This window comes from Scyliorhinus torazame, chromosome 10, assembly GCF_047496885.1.
Source record: "Scyliorhinus torazame isolate Kashiwa2021f chromosome 10, sScyTor2.1, whole genome shotgun sequence".
NCBI lineage: Eukaryota > Metazoa > Chordata > Chondrichthyes > Carcharhiniformes > Scyliorhinidae > Scyliorhinus > Scyliorhinus torazame.
Genome location: NC_092716.1, coordinates 30,471,024 through 30,488,918, shown reverse-complemented (window position 1 = coordinate 30,488,918; position 17,895 = coordinate 30,471,024). Strand labels below are relative to the sequence as shown.

Genomic DNA, 17,895 nt, shown 5'->3' with positions numbered 1-17,895 from the left:
GAGACAAGGTCAAGAAACAAGGCTGCTATTCTTTGGTGATCAGGAGATTATGAGTAACTTAATAGAAGTTTAAAAATTATAATGGCAGTGACAAAACCAATGAATATTTCCTTCCGCTTGTCTACATGCAATCCCTTAAGTATATAGAAAATGTATTCTAATCTGTGAGCAGTACTTTTATAAATTGATGCGGTCACATCGTTTACTTTTGAAAAAGGCCCAAATATCCAGTGATGCAATTTGAATATTAGGATGCTGGTAGTAAGAAGTTTGTAAGTAGAGTAATAGATTTGTGGGACAGGTTTTTGGGGAAAAGCAATTGAAATGAAGAGTGTAATTTGGCTAAACAGGAAATGGTACATATCCACAGGGCAAAGTCAGGTAGGTACAGCTATTACCTATTAGTAAGAGACAGGTTTGTCGGGTGCACGTAACTTTACCCTATTCCAAACAAATCTTATTTTTCAGTATGTTATCCACATGCAACACATTGTATGAACATTATTCTGAATGAAATTCCTCCTTAAAGAAGAACATTAGGAAGTTTTCAGCAGCTATTACCCTGGTTATTCTTTCTCTGCTTACCCTCATGCCCTTAATATAGTAACAAAAAACCTTGGGATTTCCCTTTATTTTGCCCGCCAGTGCTTTTTCATGCCCCCTCTTTGCTCTCCAGATTTATTTATTTTTGTTTGAGTATCCCCCTGCACTTTCCATACTCCTCTAGGGCATTGATTGTTTTCAGCCCCATGGCATACGGTGGTGTCTGGGACCTTGTCTCTCAGGTATGATTCTATGAGTATGACAACATTGTTGCATGACCAGTCTGTGGGACAGCTCTCCCAACTTTGGCACAGGCTGCAGATGTTGCCATGGAGGATTATGCAGGGTTAACAATGTTGTGTCATTGTCATTCCTGAGGCCTATGTTGGTGCTGGATTGTCCTTCAAGTGTCCTTTCTTTTAGCCTTTGTAGCATTTGATACAACTGTGTTGCTTACTGGGCCATTTCAAAGGGCAGTTAAGAGTTAAGCACATTACTATGGGTCTGGAGTCCCATCTCGGCCAGACCAGGTAAGGATGGCAGATTTCCTTCTCTTCTGGACATTGGTGAAACAGAAGGGTCTTCAGAACAATTAATAATGGTTTATGGTCACCATTACGAAGTTGAGAGTTTTTAATTCCAGATTTCTTAATTGCATTTCAGTTCCACGAGCTGCAAAGGGAGGGATTTGAAACCTGTGTCCTCACAGCATTGGCTTGCGCCTCCAGACTGTTTGCCCAGTGACATTACCATTGCCTCACTTATTACCCAAACCCTGAAATCTGGGATATTACAATTTGACAAAGTGCCACATCAAAGGTTACTACACAAAATAAGAGCTCATTGGTTTGCTAACAGGAAATAGAGAGTGGCCATGCTAGATTATTTTCGATTCGCAAGATTTAATGACTGGACTGCCACATAGATCAGTGCTGGGCCTTCAGCTATTTATCTCTATCACTATCTTGGATGATGGGATCTTAGGGCGGCATGGTGGCACAGTGGTTAGTGCTGCTGCCTCTCAGCCCAGGGACCTGGTTTCAATTCCGGCCTTGGGTAACAGCCTGTGTGGAGTGTGCACGTTCTCCCCGTGTCTGAGTCGGTTTCCTCCAGGTGCTTCGAGTTTCCTCCCACAGTCCAAAGATTTGCAGGTTAGGTAGATTAGCCGTGATAAACTGTCCCTTCGTGTCCAAAAGGTTAGGTGGGGTTTACTGGGCTGCGGGGATAGGGTGGAGGTGTGAGCTTAAGTAGGGTGCCCTTTTCAAGGGCTGGTGCAGACTCGATGAGCTGGATGGCCTCCTTCTGCACAGTGGGGATTCTATTCTATGAATATATGGTTGCTAAATTTGATGATGACACAAAGATAGGTAGGAAAATAAGGCGTGAAAATAAGGAGCGTGCTGTATCGGTCCGAGCCCCCACTGGGAACATGTTGGGCCTATACCCTCCCCATTTCCTTTTCAAATGCCCCTCCACTACTCTTCTGTAGATTTCCCCACAACTAACTCTTCCCAGTCTACCTTGGTCAGATCCTGCCTTATTTTACTAAAATCCAATATCCCCCAATCCAAAACGTTTTTTTTGCAACTTATCTATTTTTTTGTCCATAACAAGCTTAAATTGCTCTATGTTGTGATCGCTATCACTAAAATGCTCCCCCCACTCCCCACCACCTCCCCATCCAGCTTCATTCCCAGAATAAGGTCCAGTACTGCGCCGTCCCTTGTTTGACCTTTTACACATTGACCTAAAAAGTTCTCCTGAATACATTAAGAAATCCATTGCATATAAGCCCTTAATACTATGACTATACCAATTAATGTTGAGAATGTTGAAATCACCGAATATAATTACCGTATTACTACTTGTTTTACAATAATCCGCCAATTGGGCACATATTTGTTCCTTTTCCCGCTGACTATCTCAGGGTCTATAATAAACACCTAGCAATGTGGCTGTTCCTTTTTTATTCCAAAGCTCTACCCACAAAGAGTCATTCAATGCTCCCTCCAAGATATCATTTCTCTTTCACTGATTCTTTAACCAATAATGCATTGCCGCCTCCTCCTTTATCCCCTCCCATCTCACCTGAAGAATCAACCATGTCTCTGTGGTTATTGCTGAAAAAGAGATCTTTTTTTGTGGAAGCTTTTTGTCCTACTCTCATCAGGTCATTTGCAAGAATATAATACAAGGGAAATCAACAAATTTATACAGTAAGGAAAGAGAGTTTTGATTAATTGGCAAGTGGACTCTGATGAGTAGACACATTGTCATGGAGAATGCACCAGTTGTGGTGACTGGTAGTTAACTGCCAAGCATTGTTTGATATTTAAACCAGGCAACTTGACTCTGATTTCCCTGAGGAATGAACTTTTCACTTATTTTGTTTAGCTGAAACAGGTACAATGTGTGTACATGATCTTTCTTGTCTGAAAAGTACACGGCCCTGTGTATTAACATACATAGCTTCAAGTACATGCAAATGCATCACACTGTGATTGTGACTGACAATCTTAAATTGGTTTTCAGCGTACCTCTGAGCATACTGAGGCTTATTTAGGGGCTGTTTAGCACAGGGCTAAATCGCTGGCTTTGAAAGCAGACCAAGGCAGGCCAGCAGCACGGTTCAATTCCCGTAACAGCCTCCCCGAACAGGCGCCGGAATGTGGCGACTAGGGGCTTTTCACAGTAACTTCATTTGAAGCTTACTTGTGACAATAAGCGATTTTCATTTCATTCATTTAGCAAATGTTGTCCAATCTTGTAATCATATCTAATGTTGTGCACTGTTTTTTAAGTTATGCAAGAACAGGCTTGTTGGGTAAGGTGGCACAGTGGTTAGCACTGCTGCCTCACAGCTCTATGGACTCAGGTTCAATTCCGGCCTTGGGTGACTGACTGTGTGAAGTTTGTTCGTTCGCCCTGTGTCTGCGTGGGATTCCTCTGGGCATTCCGTTTTCACCCACAGTCCAAAGATGTGCAGGTTAGGTGGATTGACCATGGTCAATACGTAGGGCTACATGGATAGGGCGGAGGAGTGGACCTAATAGAGTGCCGTTTTCGAGGGTCCATGCAGATTCTACAGGCTGAATGGTCTCCTTCTGCAATATAGGGATTCCATGGGTACCTTGCCTGACCCACCACCCCACCCCCACACCCACCAAGATGGTCTGGTATCCGACGATGTGAATACCATTGATTTTCTCCTTTTTGAATATGGGCACTGCTTTTATCTGACCCAAATATTCCTTGCCATTTATTAGCACAATTCTGAATGTTGTCCATGTCTTGTCAAGGTATCTGAAGAACTGAACACAGCAATTAACAATGCACACCTCCACTTCTGACCTTATGATGGAGTGAAAGGTCATTTAAGAAGCAGCTAAAGATGGGTGGACCTAGGGGACTACACTGAGGAACTCCTGAAGAACTGAATAACTGCACTTGATGCCACACTCGATCAAATGCTGCCTTGATGTCAAGCGCAAATCATTCTCATCTTATCTCTTTAATACAACTCTTTTGTCCGTGCTTGGAGCAAGGCTGCAAACAAGTCTGGCGCTGAATGGTCTTGGCAGAACCCAAACTGAGCACCAGTGAACAGGCTTTTGGGGAATAGGGGCTGCTTGATGACAATGTCGTTGACATGGCCCATTTTTTTCCTGATGCGACTAAGGATAGACTGATGGAGCAGTGATCGGTTAACTTGGATTTGTCCTCCGTTTTTGTGGTCAGGATTGTGGCCCTGGCCCAAAGCCTGCTGGGAAATATGGCCAAGTAAAAGTGACATTAAGTCTGCTGGGAAATGTGGCCAAGTCACAGAGACACTGAAGAAACAAAAAGAGACATTAAGAGCTGAGAGTGTAGATTCTGAAACAGGAAACAGGAGAGCAGATGCTCTCCCCCGACTGCGAGATCGATTGTTATCGACAAAAGGTGCCAGAAGCAAGAGACAATAGAATCTACAGTGCAGCAGGAGGCCGTTCGGCCCATCAAGGCTGCACCGGCCCTGGAAAAAGCACCCTCATTAATCCCACGTCTCCACCCTATCCTTGTAACCCAGTAACCCCACCTAAACTTTTGAACCCCTCCGCGTTGGAGTTTAGAAGGATGAGGGGGCATCTTATTGAAACTTACAGGATACTGCGAGGCGTGGATAGAGCGAACGTGGTGAGGATGTTTCCACTTGTGGGAAAAACTAGAACCAGAGGATACTATCTCAGACTAAAGGGACGATCCTTTAAAACAGAGATGAGGAGGAATTTCTTCAGCATGTGATTGGTGAATCTGTGGAACTCTTTGCCACAGAAGGCTGTGGAGGCCAATTCACTGAGTGTCTTTAAGGCAGAGATAGATAGGTTCTTGATTAATAATGAGATCAGGAGTTATGGGGAGAAGGCAGAAGAATGAGGATGAGAAAATATCAGCCATGATTGAATGGCAGAGCAGACTCGATGGGCCGAGTGGCCTAATTCTGCTCCTATGTCTTAGGTCTTATGTACAAAGTCTTACAACACCAGGTTAAAGTCCAACAGGTTTGTTTCGATGTCACTAGCTTTCGGAGCGTTGCTCCTTCCTCAGGTGAAACTGAGGAAGGAGCAGCGCTCCGAAAGCTAGTGACATCGAAACAAACCTGTTGGACTTTAACCTGGTGTTGTAAGACTTTGTACTGTGCTCACCCCAGTCCAACGCCGGCATCTCCACATCATTAGGTCTTATGGACACTGAGGAGCAATTTAGCATGGCCACTCCACCTAATCTGCACATTTTTGGACTGTGGGAGGAAACCGGAGTTCCCAGAGGAAACCCACACAGACAGGGGGAGAACGTGTAAACTCCACACAGACAGTCACCCGAGGCCGGAATTGAACCAGGGACCATGGAGCTTTGAGGCAACAGTGCTATCCACTGTGCCATCGTGCCGTGATGAAAACAGCTCTGGGAATGATCACCCGGGAAGAGGAAGGATGAGAGATCAGCGGGTGGGAAATATAGCGGCCATAAACATTAGCACCTGCTGTGGCCTGGCCGATGGAATGCACATAGGCGGTTGGGCACACAATCCCAAGAAATATATAAATATGGATGCGATTCGGACCAATGTATGTGTCATGATATTTAGATCAGCATATCATGGTGCAATCAAACACACACTGATGGACATGCAGTAGGAGCAACCAACACACACACATCGCAGCCAATCACCAGTGAGAGCACACGCACGATAAAAACAGGGGCCACTACAGTTCCCGCTCATTCCAGCAGCAGCCAGCTCAGAGCACCGAGCTCAGAGCCTGCCACTCAGACATTCACCATGTACTGAGTGCCTCACCCAGATAGTAATAGGACTGGGTTCACAGATTAGCTGGTAATGCACGTACCCAAGTTAGCAGTGTGCTGTTACAGTTGAGTAGTTAATAAAATTGAGTTACACCATCTCCAGCCGTGTTGGATCGTTTGTACATCAGAACACCCAACACGACAGTATGTACGCAAAACCTTGAGGAAGAACAATTGCAGGAGAAAACCTCAAGCATCCAGCTTGTGCCTGGCCAATGCGATTGATTGTGTGGTGACGTCTCTACAGGTCCACTAAAAGTTATTAGATAAGTATTAACAGTCAAAGCTATGCTTATGAACTTATTGTGGTAGTACAGGAAAATAGAATCATTTGTGTGCTTTTGATACAGTATATGACGGAATCTCTCTTCTAGTGAGAAGCATTGGGATTTTTATATTGTGTTTAATAAAGAAGTGACTTGAGTAAACGTTAAAGGTGCTGTGTCTATCAATTAACAGGAGCAAGGGACCCAGTCAACAGGATATACTTCGGCAATTTGCTACTGGGTCAGGTGGATGCCATGTTGAAGCTGTACTGGAACAGCCTGGCTAGGCATTTGACTAGTTTTGGAGCACTTGGCTTCAGCCGTATGACGAGTGTGTAGTCAGAGATAACAGCCTTGCCTGTCGCCAGTGCACTCAGCACGTTCTTCTTGGAAAAATTCAAGAAGTGTTACAGAATAAAGAAGGCTTTGGTGTGTAGTGCATAATACCAGTTTGCATAGGTTTCCTGTTGTGCACTCGTCGGGAAGACATTATTAAGTACACAATGGAAGCATCATAACAAAGGGAAGCATCAGATGCATGAAAAGGGATGGTTTATATTTAAGGTTCTGTATGCATGCTGTGCATTCTCACAATGCTATACATTTGTTTCACAACTGGAACTGGTATTGGATGACTACCAACACTGGTATATGCCCCAAGTGCTCAAAAAAGTAACAGTATTTAGTTAGGCTTCTTTTTAAACATACCGTTATCAGTTGCAAGAAATAAGGCTGTGTATTGACTGTCGTGGACGTAAGGAGATTCTCGATCCAGGGATGCTCTGGTTGTAACTGTGCCATCTGCAGGATTGATAGTCAGCCAGCCAGCAGGATCCTGAAACTGCGCAAACCTGCAAAAGGCAATACATCAATGCTATTATCTCGCAGATCCATTTTTAAAAAGTCAGAGATATGCATTAAATGGTTTAAGTGACAATGGTTGAAATTTCCCTTGTGAGTTTCCAAGTGTCCTCCGCCAACTTTCTTATCTCTACTAATTTCTGTGCTATTAATGTCCAGGATTATCTGAACTATGCAATGCATGTTAAACCATATGTATAACCTTTTAGCTACTTCCAAACCCAAAGTAATTACATTTGAACTTGAAACTCATTAAAAAAAACAGTGAACAGAAACAGAAATCAGCTAACAGTCAAGTCTGTAAATTTTGTGTCCAGAAACTTTCATCCAACCGTAACTGAGCTCTTTTGTCTCGAGAGTTGCGACAACTGCAAATCGACAATGATGTATCCAAGTGAAGAGTATGCTATTGGTATGCACTAGAATTACTACAGAGCACTGTACAGTAATTTGTGATCTTGATTGTGTCATTGGGTAACTTGGTTTGCATTCAGGCTCCCTCACACAACATGATCATGAAGGTCTGTGCAGTAGAACAACTTCTAAGATGCATTCTTTCAAAAGTAAAGGTCAGTTTTTGTTGTTTTTAAATCATGTAAATACATAGAACCAAACCACTTGACTGTTAATATAACAGTTGGCAGCTTCTAATATCCCGTTGACAATTATAAACAGATTTATCAAGGTTATGGAATTCAAGAAATAGCTCAATAAAAGTGCCCTTATTGTTCTCATATTTTCAGTTAAGTAGATATTAATCTAGTTTTCTAAAGCAATATTGTCCTGCAGATGAGCATTGAAGATACAGAGAGCAGGGACATTCTCCCTGGCCACTGCGTCGGCCATCACAAACAGATTATCTGGTCATGGTCTCATTGTTGTTTTTGGGACCTTGCTGAGTGTGTATTGGCTATTTTTACAACAATGTCCAAACAATTGAAGAGGGCAACTCAGTTGAATGCTTACCTCCGCCACACTGTGTCAACCCAACATTGATACAATTGCCCAGCTCTTCCTTGCGGTGTTGCCCTGCCTGCTTGATGCTATGAAACTGCAAAGCTGAAAATAAGAGAAATCTTTCTATTAAGAGCTTCTATCTCACTCAAGTGGCTTCATGTCAATCCTCATCCAACAACCTGCTCTGAAATTTCTGCTCATAATTTTGACAGCGCTGACAAATTCCACCACAACAGCTGAGACAAGTCACAACATTCCAAATCAACATCATTCTAGATAAAACAATCCACCAGATTGTAAAAAAAAAGTCAATTTGACCCACCTCCCAATGCTTAGCAATTTTTTTTAGAGCAGCAAATTCAATTTTTTTGCCAACTTAAGGGACAATTTAGTGTGGCCAATCTACCTAGCCTGCACATCTTTGGGTTGTGGGGGCGAAACCCACGCAAACACGGGGAGAATGTGCAAACTCCACAAGGACAGTGACCCGGAGCCGGGATCGAACCTGGGACCTCAGTGCCATGTGGCAGCAATGCTAACCACTGCGCCACCGTGCTGCCCTCCCCACCTCCCAATGCTAACAGGTCCTTTGTAAAACTTTAGGAACCAAATCGACGTCCTTGCCAAAAACTAATACAATGTTTACAAACAAACTAACAAACAGGCAAAGATTTTGCCTCCCATCCACCTTCAATACCATAGGTAATAGTTTATTATGTGAAAAATGCTTTTAGAAATCCTGCGGTCAATAGTGTTATACGAACACATATTTCTTTCATACCATGGCACATCAAGGGTTAAGAGCACCTTCACTGATCATAAATGGACCAACCTGTTTCGATATACAATCGCGTCAAAAACAGACATGGGAGTTGCAGCCAATATTGCAAAGGTGCTTTGGCATTGCTGTTATGCCAGTCTTCAGGTAAATATTTAGAATTTAAGATCATCAGGAGACGGAAAAAAGATATGGAAAAAATATTGCTCAGCACCTCCTGAATTACAATTTCTGATAGGATATTCGGTCTCAGTAAGATTTCTTTTGAAGGGATGAAGTTGGGATTAATAAACCAATTGCTGCATAGTTACCATAAACTTATTATATTCTTTAATGTATACAGAATGAGAAAAACTATTTCCTGTTGCCAATTCTCCATACCAGTTCATTCAGCAGTACACAGTGCATTACTGGAATGTCAATATGTGGCAGTTCTTGTCAAGCTGTGTTTGATAAATTAGAGCTGTCACTGGTGTGATTTAAGGGTTCTGTGCATGCCTTAAAGCTGTGTGCATCATGTGACTAAAAACACATAATGGGCCAAAAGGCTCTTGGCACATCTCCAGCCACACAAAAACAACATTTAATAGTTTCCTACTTCATTTTACAAAAAAAAGGAGCAGAGCTGAAAAAACAAGGAATGTGCTTCAGTGGTTATATGAATAGTCATCTCTGTTATTTTACAATGACAAACTTTGAAAGCTCAAAGCATGGTTAAATTCGAAGAGGTTACTCTGAAACATTGACAAATCTGCATACACTGTTATTGCTAAAAGATAATGCAAGCACTACTTACTTATATTCAATCATTTTCTTCAGAATTCATGGGCACGATTTAATTTGGGGCTAATGATCCTGCTATCAAACAGGGCTCTGTTTTTGGGCTTCGACGAGGAAAGCCACGCTGAGGCCGCACTTACTCCGCTTCCTATCCTGTCGAGCTGAGCTCGTCAGTGCAGGAAGAGATCGGGGTGGCATTTAAAAATCCCTCAGGTTCCCCACTGCGGCCTCAGGACTCCCCACCCCCCCTGCAACTTACCTGTTAGGGGCTGCTCGGGCCCCCTCCTCACCCCACCTCAAGTGCCCTGCCCAGAGTCCCGACTCCCCGGTGGCCTCCGATGGCCTGGGAGACCCTTCCAGGTGCCATTATGTCTGGTCCACATTTGTGTGGACCAGTGCTAAACAGTACTATGGTGAGATCCCCCCGACATGGGTGCTCGTTCCGGGGCCTCGGAAGCAGCAGCCGGTTACATATTTAAGTGAGCCTAACTGCTCACTTAAATATGTAAATCTGGATTTCGCCCAGCGAGGCGGTCCGAGCGTTACAAATCTTGCGAGAGGTTAATGACCTTGTCGTGTCACCAAGTCCGGTGTGACAAGGTTGATCAATCGCCCCCCATATTTCTGGTCTTATCTTTGTGTTTATCAAGGTAAGGAATGTCACTACCTAGAATTAAGCAATGTTTTAAACTTTGGGAAAGACCATAAGGCCAGGAAAAAGTGTAGGCCATCCGGCCCACTGGACCTGTTCTGCCATTCAATTAGATCATGGCTACTCTGATTGTGGCCTTCACTCCACTTTTCTGCCTGTGCCCCATAAACCTTGATTCACTTGTCAATCAAAAATCTGACTAACTCAGCCTTGAATATATTCAATGTTCCAGCCTCTCCTACTCTCTGTGGAACAAAGTTCTAAAGGCTAATGGTCCTGTGAGGAGAAATTCCTCCTCACCTCTATCTTAAATGGGAGATCTCTTATTTTGAAACGATACCCCTACTTCTAGATATTGCCACGAGCTGGAACATTGTCTCAACATCTACCCTGTTAAGCCCACACAGATTCTTATGTTTCAATAAAGATCACCTCTCATTCACCTAAATTCCAATGAATTTAGACCCAACCTGCACAACCATTCCTCATAACACAATCCCTTAATCCCAGAAAACAGCCAACTGAACCTCTCTGAACTGCTTCTAATGCACATACATCTATTCTTAAGTAACGAGATCAAAACTGTACACAATACTCGAGGTACTGTGTCATCAATGCCCCGCATTGTTGTAGCAAGGTACCCCACATTTCTAGTCTCTCCTCCTTGAAAGAAAGGCCAATATTCCATTTGTCTTGCTCATTATTTGCTGTACCTGCATACTAACTGTGGTGATATGCCTGTGGGCTATATCAGATGTTGTGATACATCCAACCAGCAGGCGGTGGTACAGACACACCATGCGGTCTCCAGACCAAGGTCATGTGATATAAAGAGATGCATATCCGGCCACCTTCAGAAGAATAAAGAGAGGGTAATAAGACGTACATGTAATTGGTCAGTGCTAGGTGTAAGTTCCAGAGGAGTAGCATGACTCCATGATAAAGTGCTCTGATTCAGATTACCATCCTACCACAAGACACAATAAAAGGATCCTGGTTTGGATATGTCAGTGTTTGGTGAGTTACTTCATAAAGTGCAAGGGACCAAACACATCACTGACAATTTGTGAATCATGAACAAGGGAGCAGCAGCCTAAATCCTCACTCAAATATGTAAATTTGGATTTCGCCCAGCAAGGGTAAGATCCAGATCGCGATGTCTCAGAGGATCTTGCTAGATCTCGCAAGATGTTCTGAGCGTCCCAAATCTTGAGAGAAGCCTCTCGCAAGATTTATCGGCCTCATTGCGTCACGGAGTTGGGTGCAGCGAAGCCGTTCGATTGATCCCTAAGTGTTCTTGCCAGGACTGAATAGCGTGCAATTTGCGTTTCTGTTGGGGGAATTATTTGGTAAGCGTGTCAGGACATGCAAATGGGCCAGCACTCTACTGGCACAAATTGAAAGCAATTCCTGGCTCCGCGGGGATTGGAACTGCTGGGGCCAGGATTAGCACCAAAGAGCCTGGCAGTTGACGCTGTTTTTAAGCACTCAATCACACTTACCACACACTCACTGCAGCCACCAAGATGGCTCATAGAAGACCTGCCCCCCCTGAGTTTGGGAGTCCAAGGTGGACCCACTGCGACATGTCAGTGAGGAGAGGGGGACACACCTTCTTCCACAGATGGGCTGCAGATTCATGCCCACCCACGTGAACAGCGCCTGGGAGGTGGCGGCAGAGGCAATCAGTGCTGCCAACCTCACCAGCTCTGCTAATCCCCTGCTTCCTCTGCAGTGGGGCAACACTTCTGAAGTGTGCCAACACCTGTTGGGCTACTGACTGAGCTTGGCCCTGCCGACCCCCTTGATGATACAGCCGGGGTTTGAGTGTTTCCGGGTGGGTGGTCTGGATGGGCTCCCAGATGGCAGCACTCAGCAGTGTGAGCAGCCAGGAGGCTGTATGTAGCACCAAAGGGGTGTATTTAAACCCACATACCGCAGCAATGGCGGTCTGAGCCAGGCCACCCTGATCCCAAGGGGGATGCCCTGAGTCAACGGACATGGCACCAAGCCATTCCCCATTCCTACCCCTGGCCCAGGAAGCTACCCCCCCAGCAAGCTTGACAATTTTTGAAGTTTTTGCAGAGTTTAATAGCCTCCCACTGCCACCTAAGAGGAGCTGAGCATAGCGGGATGCTGGAGCATGAAGTGTCCCAGCCGCTAATGATATTTAAATCCATGCAAATTACATTTTTGCATGGATCCGCTGACGCAGGACTCAAACTTCAATAACGAGGGACCGGAACGTGGTGTCGGAAACGGCTCCAGGTGCAAAACAGATTTTCTTCATATCACACAATTCTCCGCCCAATCGCAATGATTGCTGCTGGTGTTGCAAGGCAGACATTCCATCTCCAAATTTTTGCCCATTCACTTAACCTATCTATATCCCTTTGCAATACAGAGGTAGATACAATTTTGTCTTTTAAAAAGCATTTTGACAGTTATATGAGAAAGCTGGGTGGAGAGGGTTTGGATGGTTATGGGTCAAATGAGGGCAATTGGGACTAGCTTCGTGGTTAAAAACTGGGCGACATGGACAAGTTGGATAGAATGGGACTTTTTCTTCAGGAGCGTAGGAGGCTTATGGGTGATCTGAAAGAGGTTTATAAAATAAAGATGGGCATACATAAGGTAGATAGTCAACATCTTTTCCCAAAGGTAGGGGAGTCTAAAACTAGAGGGCATAGGTTTACGGTGAGAGGGGAGAGATACAAAATGGTCCAGAGGTGCAGTTTTTTCACACAGAGGGTCGTGAGTGTCTGGAACGAGCCAGAGGCAGTAGTAGAGGCGAGTACACTTTTGTCTTTTAAAAAGCATTTAGACAGTTATATGGGAAAGCTGGGTATAGTGGGTTATGGGCCAAATACGGGCAATTGGGACTAGCTTAACTAGTTGGGCCAAAGGGCCTGTTTTCATGCTGTAAACCTCTATGACTCTAAGACGCTAAGATGTAGGCCATCAGCTTTTAGTCCCAAGACTAGAAACTGGCATGGGTTACGTGTAAAATATTTTCAATTCAACCACTGTCCCCACCAAATATGTTCTTCGATTGGGGATTGTTGATGAGTGCATTCAAAACTATCTGACCTTTGTTCTGGTACATTAGCATCAGATTTCCATGTTTCTGTTCCATTGCATCAACTAATTTACTTTTTCTTGTCTCTTAATCTATTGGGCTCATCATTTTCTGATAGGAACAATCCCAATAACTATGTTTTTGGTGTTTACCACACATCTCACCCTCCTTACTCCCCTCATGCCCCTCGCCCCCTGTCCATTCACATAGTACCCATTATAAACAAAATTCATGAGCACAATAATAGCATTTGGAAGCCTTTTGAAAGCTCTTAAAAAAGATTATCCACTTCAGATGCTTAAATTAAACAAACATTCCTTGAATAAACTTTTCGAAATTCTTATCCCCCTCTCGGGGGCTGTTGTACTTTTCTCACGTTTTTGTGTCAATGATAAAGTCCTCTGTCGACATTAGAATAGAAACTGAATCTATGAACCTATACTGTAATTATACCCTCCAGAAATTTGGCTTAGTTTATGCCTCCTAGCCCCTTAACCTCTGTGACTGAGGACCATCTTATTAAAGGTTTCATGCTTGCGTGCTAGGCCTAATCAGCCCTTAGTCCTCTAACCTCAGATCCCCCAAACACTTTGGTGTACGTCCTCTGTGTGTAACACCATGGAAGACTGGTGTAGCGCACAAAGACTCCGAGAGACGAATAGAGGGAAGTCGATGAGGCTTTATTAAGCGTGACTGTTCCCCCGCAGTTCAGTAGTAGACTGCCTGCGGGGGAGGACTCCAGGTACTTATACTCCGCCTTCAGGGCGGAGCTAGAGGTCAACGTCCAACCAGGACCCGGGATCTGTCAGCCAATGACATCATGGCTTCACAGTCCCACATGACCCCTAATGCATGCTACCACATTCACCCCTTGTTAAAAATGAACCCGGCGGGGTGATGCTTCGCATGGTGGTAAGGGTTTACAAGGCTGGTCCTGGGAGGAAAACTTTCGCATGTTATTACAGTATGTACAAGGTTTTTTTTTGTTTCAAACTATTTACAGTAATCGTCAGGAAAAGACAAAATGTTCTCGTTAAAAGTCCACATATTGTACTGTTAGATCGACGCCACGAGTCGGTCGGGCGGTCTGGTCGTCCGTGTCGATCGCCTCGGCCCCGGTGGTGGTGGTGGTGCTTGTTCCGGTGTTGTCGTCTCCGGGAGCCTTACGGTTTCAGCTTGGGCTTCATTCCTGGTCGGGCCTGGGAGGAGGACTGATCCTCCTGGGAAGGGGGCGGTCGCGGGGTGCGGCGGTGGCAGGAAGGGTGATTGGTGTCGGGGGGGTGTGTGTGTTGCCGGCGGGCGCCAGATCTCGCAGGGAGACCGTGTCCTGTCGGCCGTCGGGGTACTCCACGTAAGCGTACTGCGGGTTCGCGTGAAGGAGGTGAACCCTTTCGACCAACGGGTCCGACTTGTGCGCCCGCACGTGCTTTCGGAGCAAGATGGGTCCTGGGGCCGCCAGCCAGGTCGGCAGCGACGTTCCAGAGGAGGACTTCCTGGGGAAGACAAGGAGGCGCTCATGAGGCATTTGGTTAGTGCTAGTACACAGTAGTGACCGGATGGAGTGGAGGGCGTCCGGGAGGACCTCCTGCCACCGTGAAACTGGGAGGTCCCTGGACCGTAGGGCCAGTAGGACGGTCTGCCAGACCGTGCCGTTCTCCCTCTCTACTTGCCCGTTCCTCCGGGGGTTGTAGCTGGTCGTCCTGCTCGAGGCTATACCGTTGCTGAGCAGGAACTGGCGCAGCTCGTCACTCATAAAGGAGGACCCCCTGTCGCTGTGGACGTATGCGGGGCAACTGAACAGTGTGAATATGGTGTTCAGGGCTTTAATGACTGTGGCCGCGGTCATGTCAGAACAGGGGATGGCGAATGGGAAGCGGGAGTACTCGTCCACCACATTAAGGAAGTATATGTTGCGGTCGGTGGAGGGGAGGGGTCCTTTGAAATCCAGACTAAGGCGTTCAAAGGGGCGGGAAGCCTTAATCAGGTGCGCACCATCCGGCCTGAAAAAATGCGGTTTGCACTCTGCGAAATCTGGCAGTTCCTTGTGACTGTACGGACCTCCTCTAAGGAGTATGGGAGGTTGCGGGACTTGATAAAGTGGTAAAACCGAGTGACCCCCGGGTGGCAGAGGTCCTCGTGGAGGGTTTGGAGGCGGTTAGTTTGTGCGTTGGCACATATGCCGCGGGATAGGGCATCGGACGGCTCGTTCAGCTTTCCGGGACGATACAAGATCTCGTAGTTGAAGGTGGAGAGCTCGATCCTCCACCTTAAGATCTTGTCGTTTTTGATTTTGCACCGCTGTGCATTATCGAACATGAAGGCTACCGGCCGTTGGTCCGTGAGGAGAGTGAATCTCCTGCCGGCCAGGTAATGCCTCCAGTGTCGCACAGCTTCCACTATGGCTTGGGCTTCCTTTTCCACTGAGGAGTGGCGGATTTCTGAAGCGTGGAGGGTTCGGGAGAAAAAGGCCACGGGTCTGCCCGCTTGGTTAAGGGTGGCCGCTAGAGCTACGTCGGAGGCGTCGCTCTCGACCTGGAAGGGGAGGGACTCGTCGGTGGCGCGCATCGTGGCCTTTGCGATATCCGCTTTGATGCGGCTGAAGGCCTGGCAAGCCTCTGTCGACAGAGGGAAGTTCGTGGTCTGTATTAGGGGGCGGGCCTTGTCTGCGTACTGGGGGACCCACTGGGCGTAGTATGAAAAGAACCCCAGGCAGCGTTTCAGGGCTTTTGAGCAGTGCGGGAGGGGAAATTCCATGAGGGCGCGCATACGTTCGGGGTCGGGGCCTATTATCCCATTGCGCACTACATAGCCCAGGATGGCTAGCCGGTTGGTGCTAAAAACGCACTTGTCCTCGTTGTACGTGAGGTTCAAGGCTTTAGCGGTCTGGAGGAATGTTTGGAGGTTGACGTCGTGGTCCTGCTGATCGTGGCCGCAGATGGTTACATTTTCGAGATACGGGAACGTGGCCCGCAACCCGTGTTGATCAACCATTCGGTCCATCTCTCGTTGGAAGACCGAGACCCCGTTTGTGACGCCAAATGGGACCCTTAGGAAATGGTATAATCGCCCGTCTGCCTCGAAGGCTGTGTACTTGCGGTCACTTGGGCGGATGGGGAGCTGATGGTAGGCGGACTTGAGGTCCACGGTGGAGAAGACTTTATATTGGGCAATCCGATTGACCATGTCGGATATGTGGGGGAGAGGGTACGCGTCTAGTTGTGTGTACCTGTTGATGGTCTGGCTATAGTCTATGACCATCCTTTGCTTCTCCCCTGTCTTTACTACTACCACCTGTGCTCTCCAGGGACTATTGCTGGCCTGGATTATGCCTTCCTTTAGTAGCCGCTGGACTTCGGACCGAATGAAGGTCCGGTCCTGGGCGCTGTACCGTCTGCTCCTAGTGGCGACGGGTTTGCAATCCGGGGTGAGGTTTGCAAACAAGGACGGGGGTTGCACCTTGAGGGTTGCGAGGCCGCAGATAGTGAGTGGGGGTATGGGGCCGCCGAATTTGAAGGTTAGGCTCTGTAGATTGCACTGGAAGTCTAATCCCAGTAATGTGGGGGCGCAGAGTTGGGGAAGGACGTAGAGCCTGTAGTTTTTGAACTCCCTCCCTTGCACCGTTAGGGTAACTATGCAGAAGCCTTTGATCTGTACGGAGTGGGATCCTGCAGCTAGGGAAATCTTTTGTGCGCTGGGATGGGTGGTCAAAGAACAGCGTCTTACCATGTCGGGGTGGATAAAGCTCTCCGTGCTCCCGGAGTCGACTAGGCATGGTGTCTCGTGCCTGTTTATCAGCACCGTTGTCGTCGTCGTCTGGAGTGTCCGGGGCCGAGCTTGGTCCAGCGTCATTGAAGCGAGACATGGTTGTAGTAGTTGAGCGTCTTCTTCGAACCCCGTGGAGCCGTCGACACTGGGGTCCGTTGTTGCCGTCCAAGATGACGTCGGGGGTGAACAAGGTGGCTGCCCCCATTCATCGCACATGGCTGGGGGGTTACAAGATGGCAGCGGGGGTGGACAAAATGGCCGCCCCATGCGTCGTACAGGTCTGGGGTGGTCCATGATGGCGGCGCCCTTCCTCCCCTCGTGGTGGCCGGGACCCAAAATGGCGGCGTCTGCGGGTCGCACATGGGGCGCTGGGGGGGTTGGGGAGCATTAGGAACGCGCGGGGCTCCCTCATCTCCGGGGAGAGCGGTGGTCGGGACCCAAAGTGGTAGCGCCGGCGGGTCATACATGGGGCGTGGGGGGGGGGGGGGGGGGGTTGGGGAGCGTAAGCGGCGTGCAGGGCTCCCTGTTCTCCCGGGACAGCGGTGGTCGGGACCCAGAGTGGGTGCGCCTGCGGGTCGTACATGGGGCGCTGGGGGGGTTGGGGAGCGTAAACGGCGTGCAGGGCTCCCTGTTCTCCCGGGACAGCGGCGACCTCGCGGGACCGGCACACAGCCGCGAAATGGCCCTTTTTCCCGCAGCTCTTACAGATCGCTGCGCGGGCCGGGCAGCGCTGCCGGGGGTGTTTCGCCTGGCCGCAGAAATAGCAGCGGGCGCTCCAGGTGCGACTTGGCATTTGGACCGCGCAAGCCTGTGGGATGTCCGGGGGAGGGGGGGGGGGGGGGTGGGTTTGTCGCGACGGGTACGTACGGAG

The 17,895-nt window shown here is 47.3% G+C and overlaps 1 protein-coding gene across 1 annotated transcript in view; it reads right to left on the bottom strand.

The window, feature by feature from the left end:
* LOC140384794 (cadherin-13-like) overlaps positions 1–17,895 on the bottom strand; it is a 169,119-nt gene that overhangs the window by 62,086 nt on the left and 89,138 nt on the right. Inside the window, exon 6 of the mRNA XM_072466784.1 lies at positions 6,861–7,003. Coding sequence (XP_072322885.1) covers positions 6,861–7,003 — 143 coding nt within the window. The remainder of the gene's footprint in view (positions 1–6,860; positions 7,004–17,895) is intronic.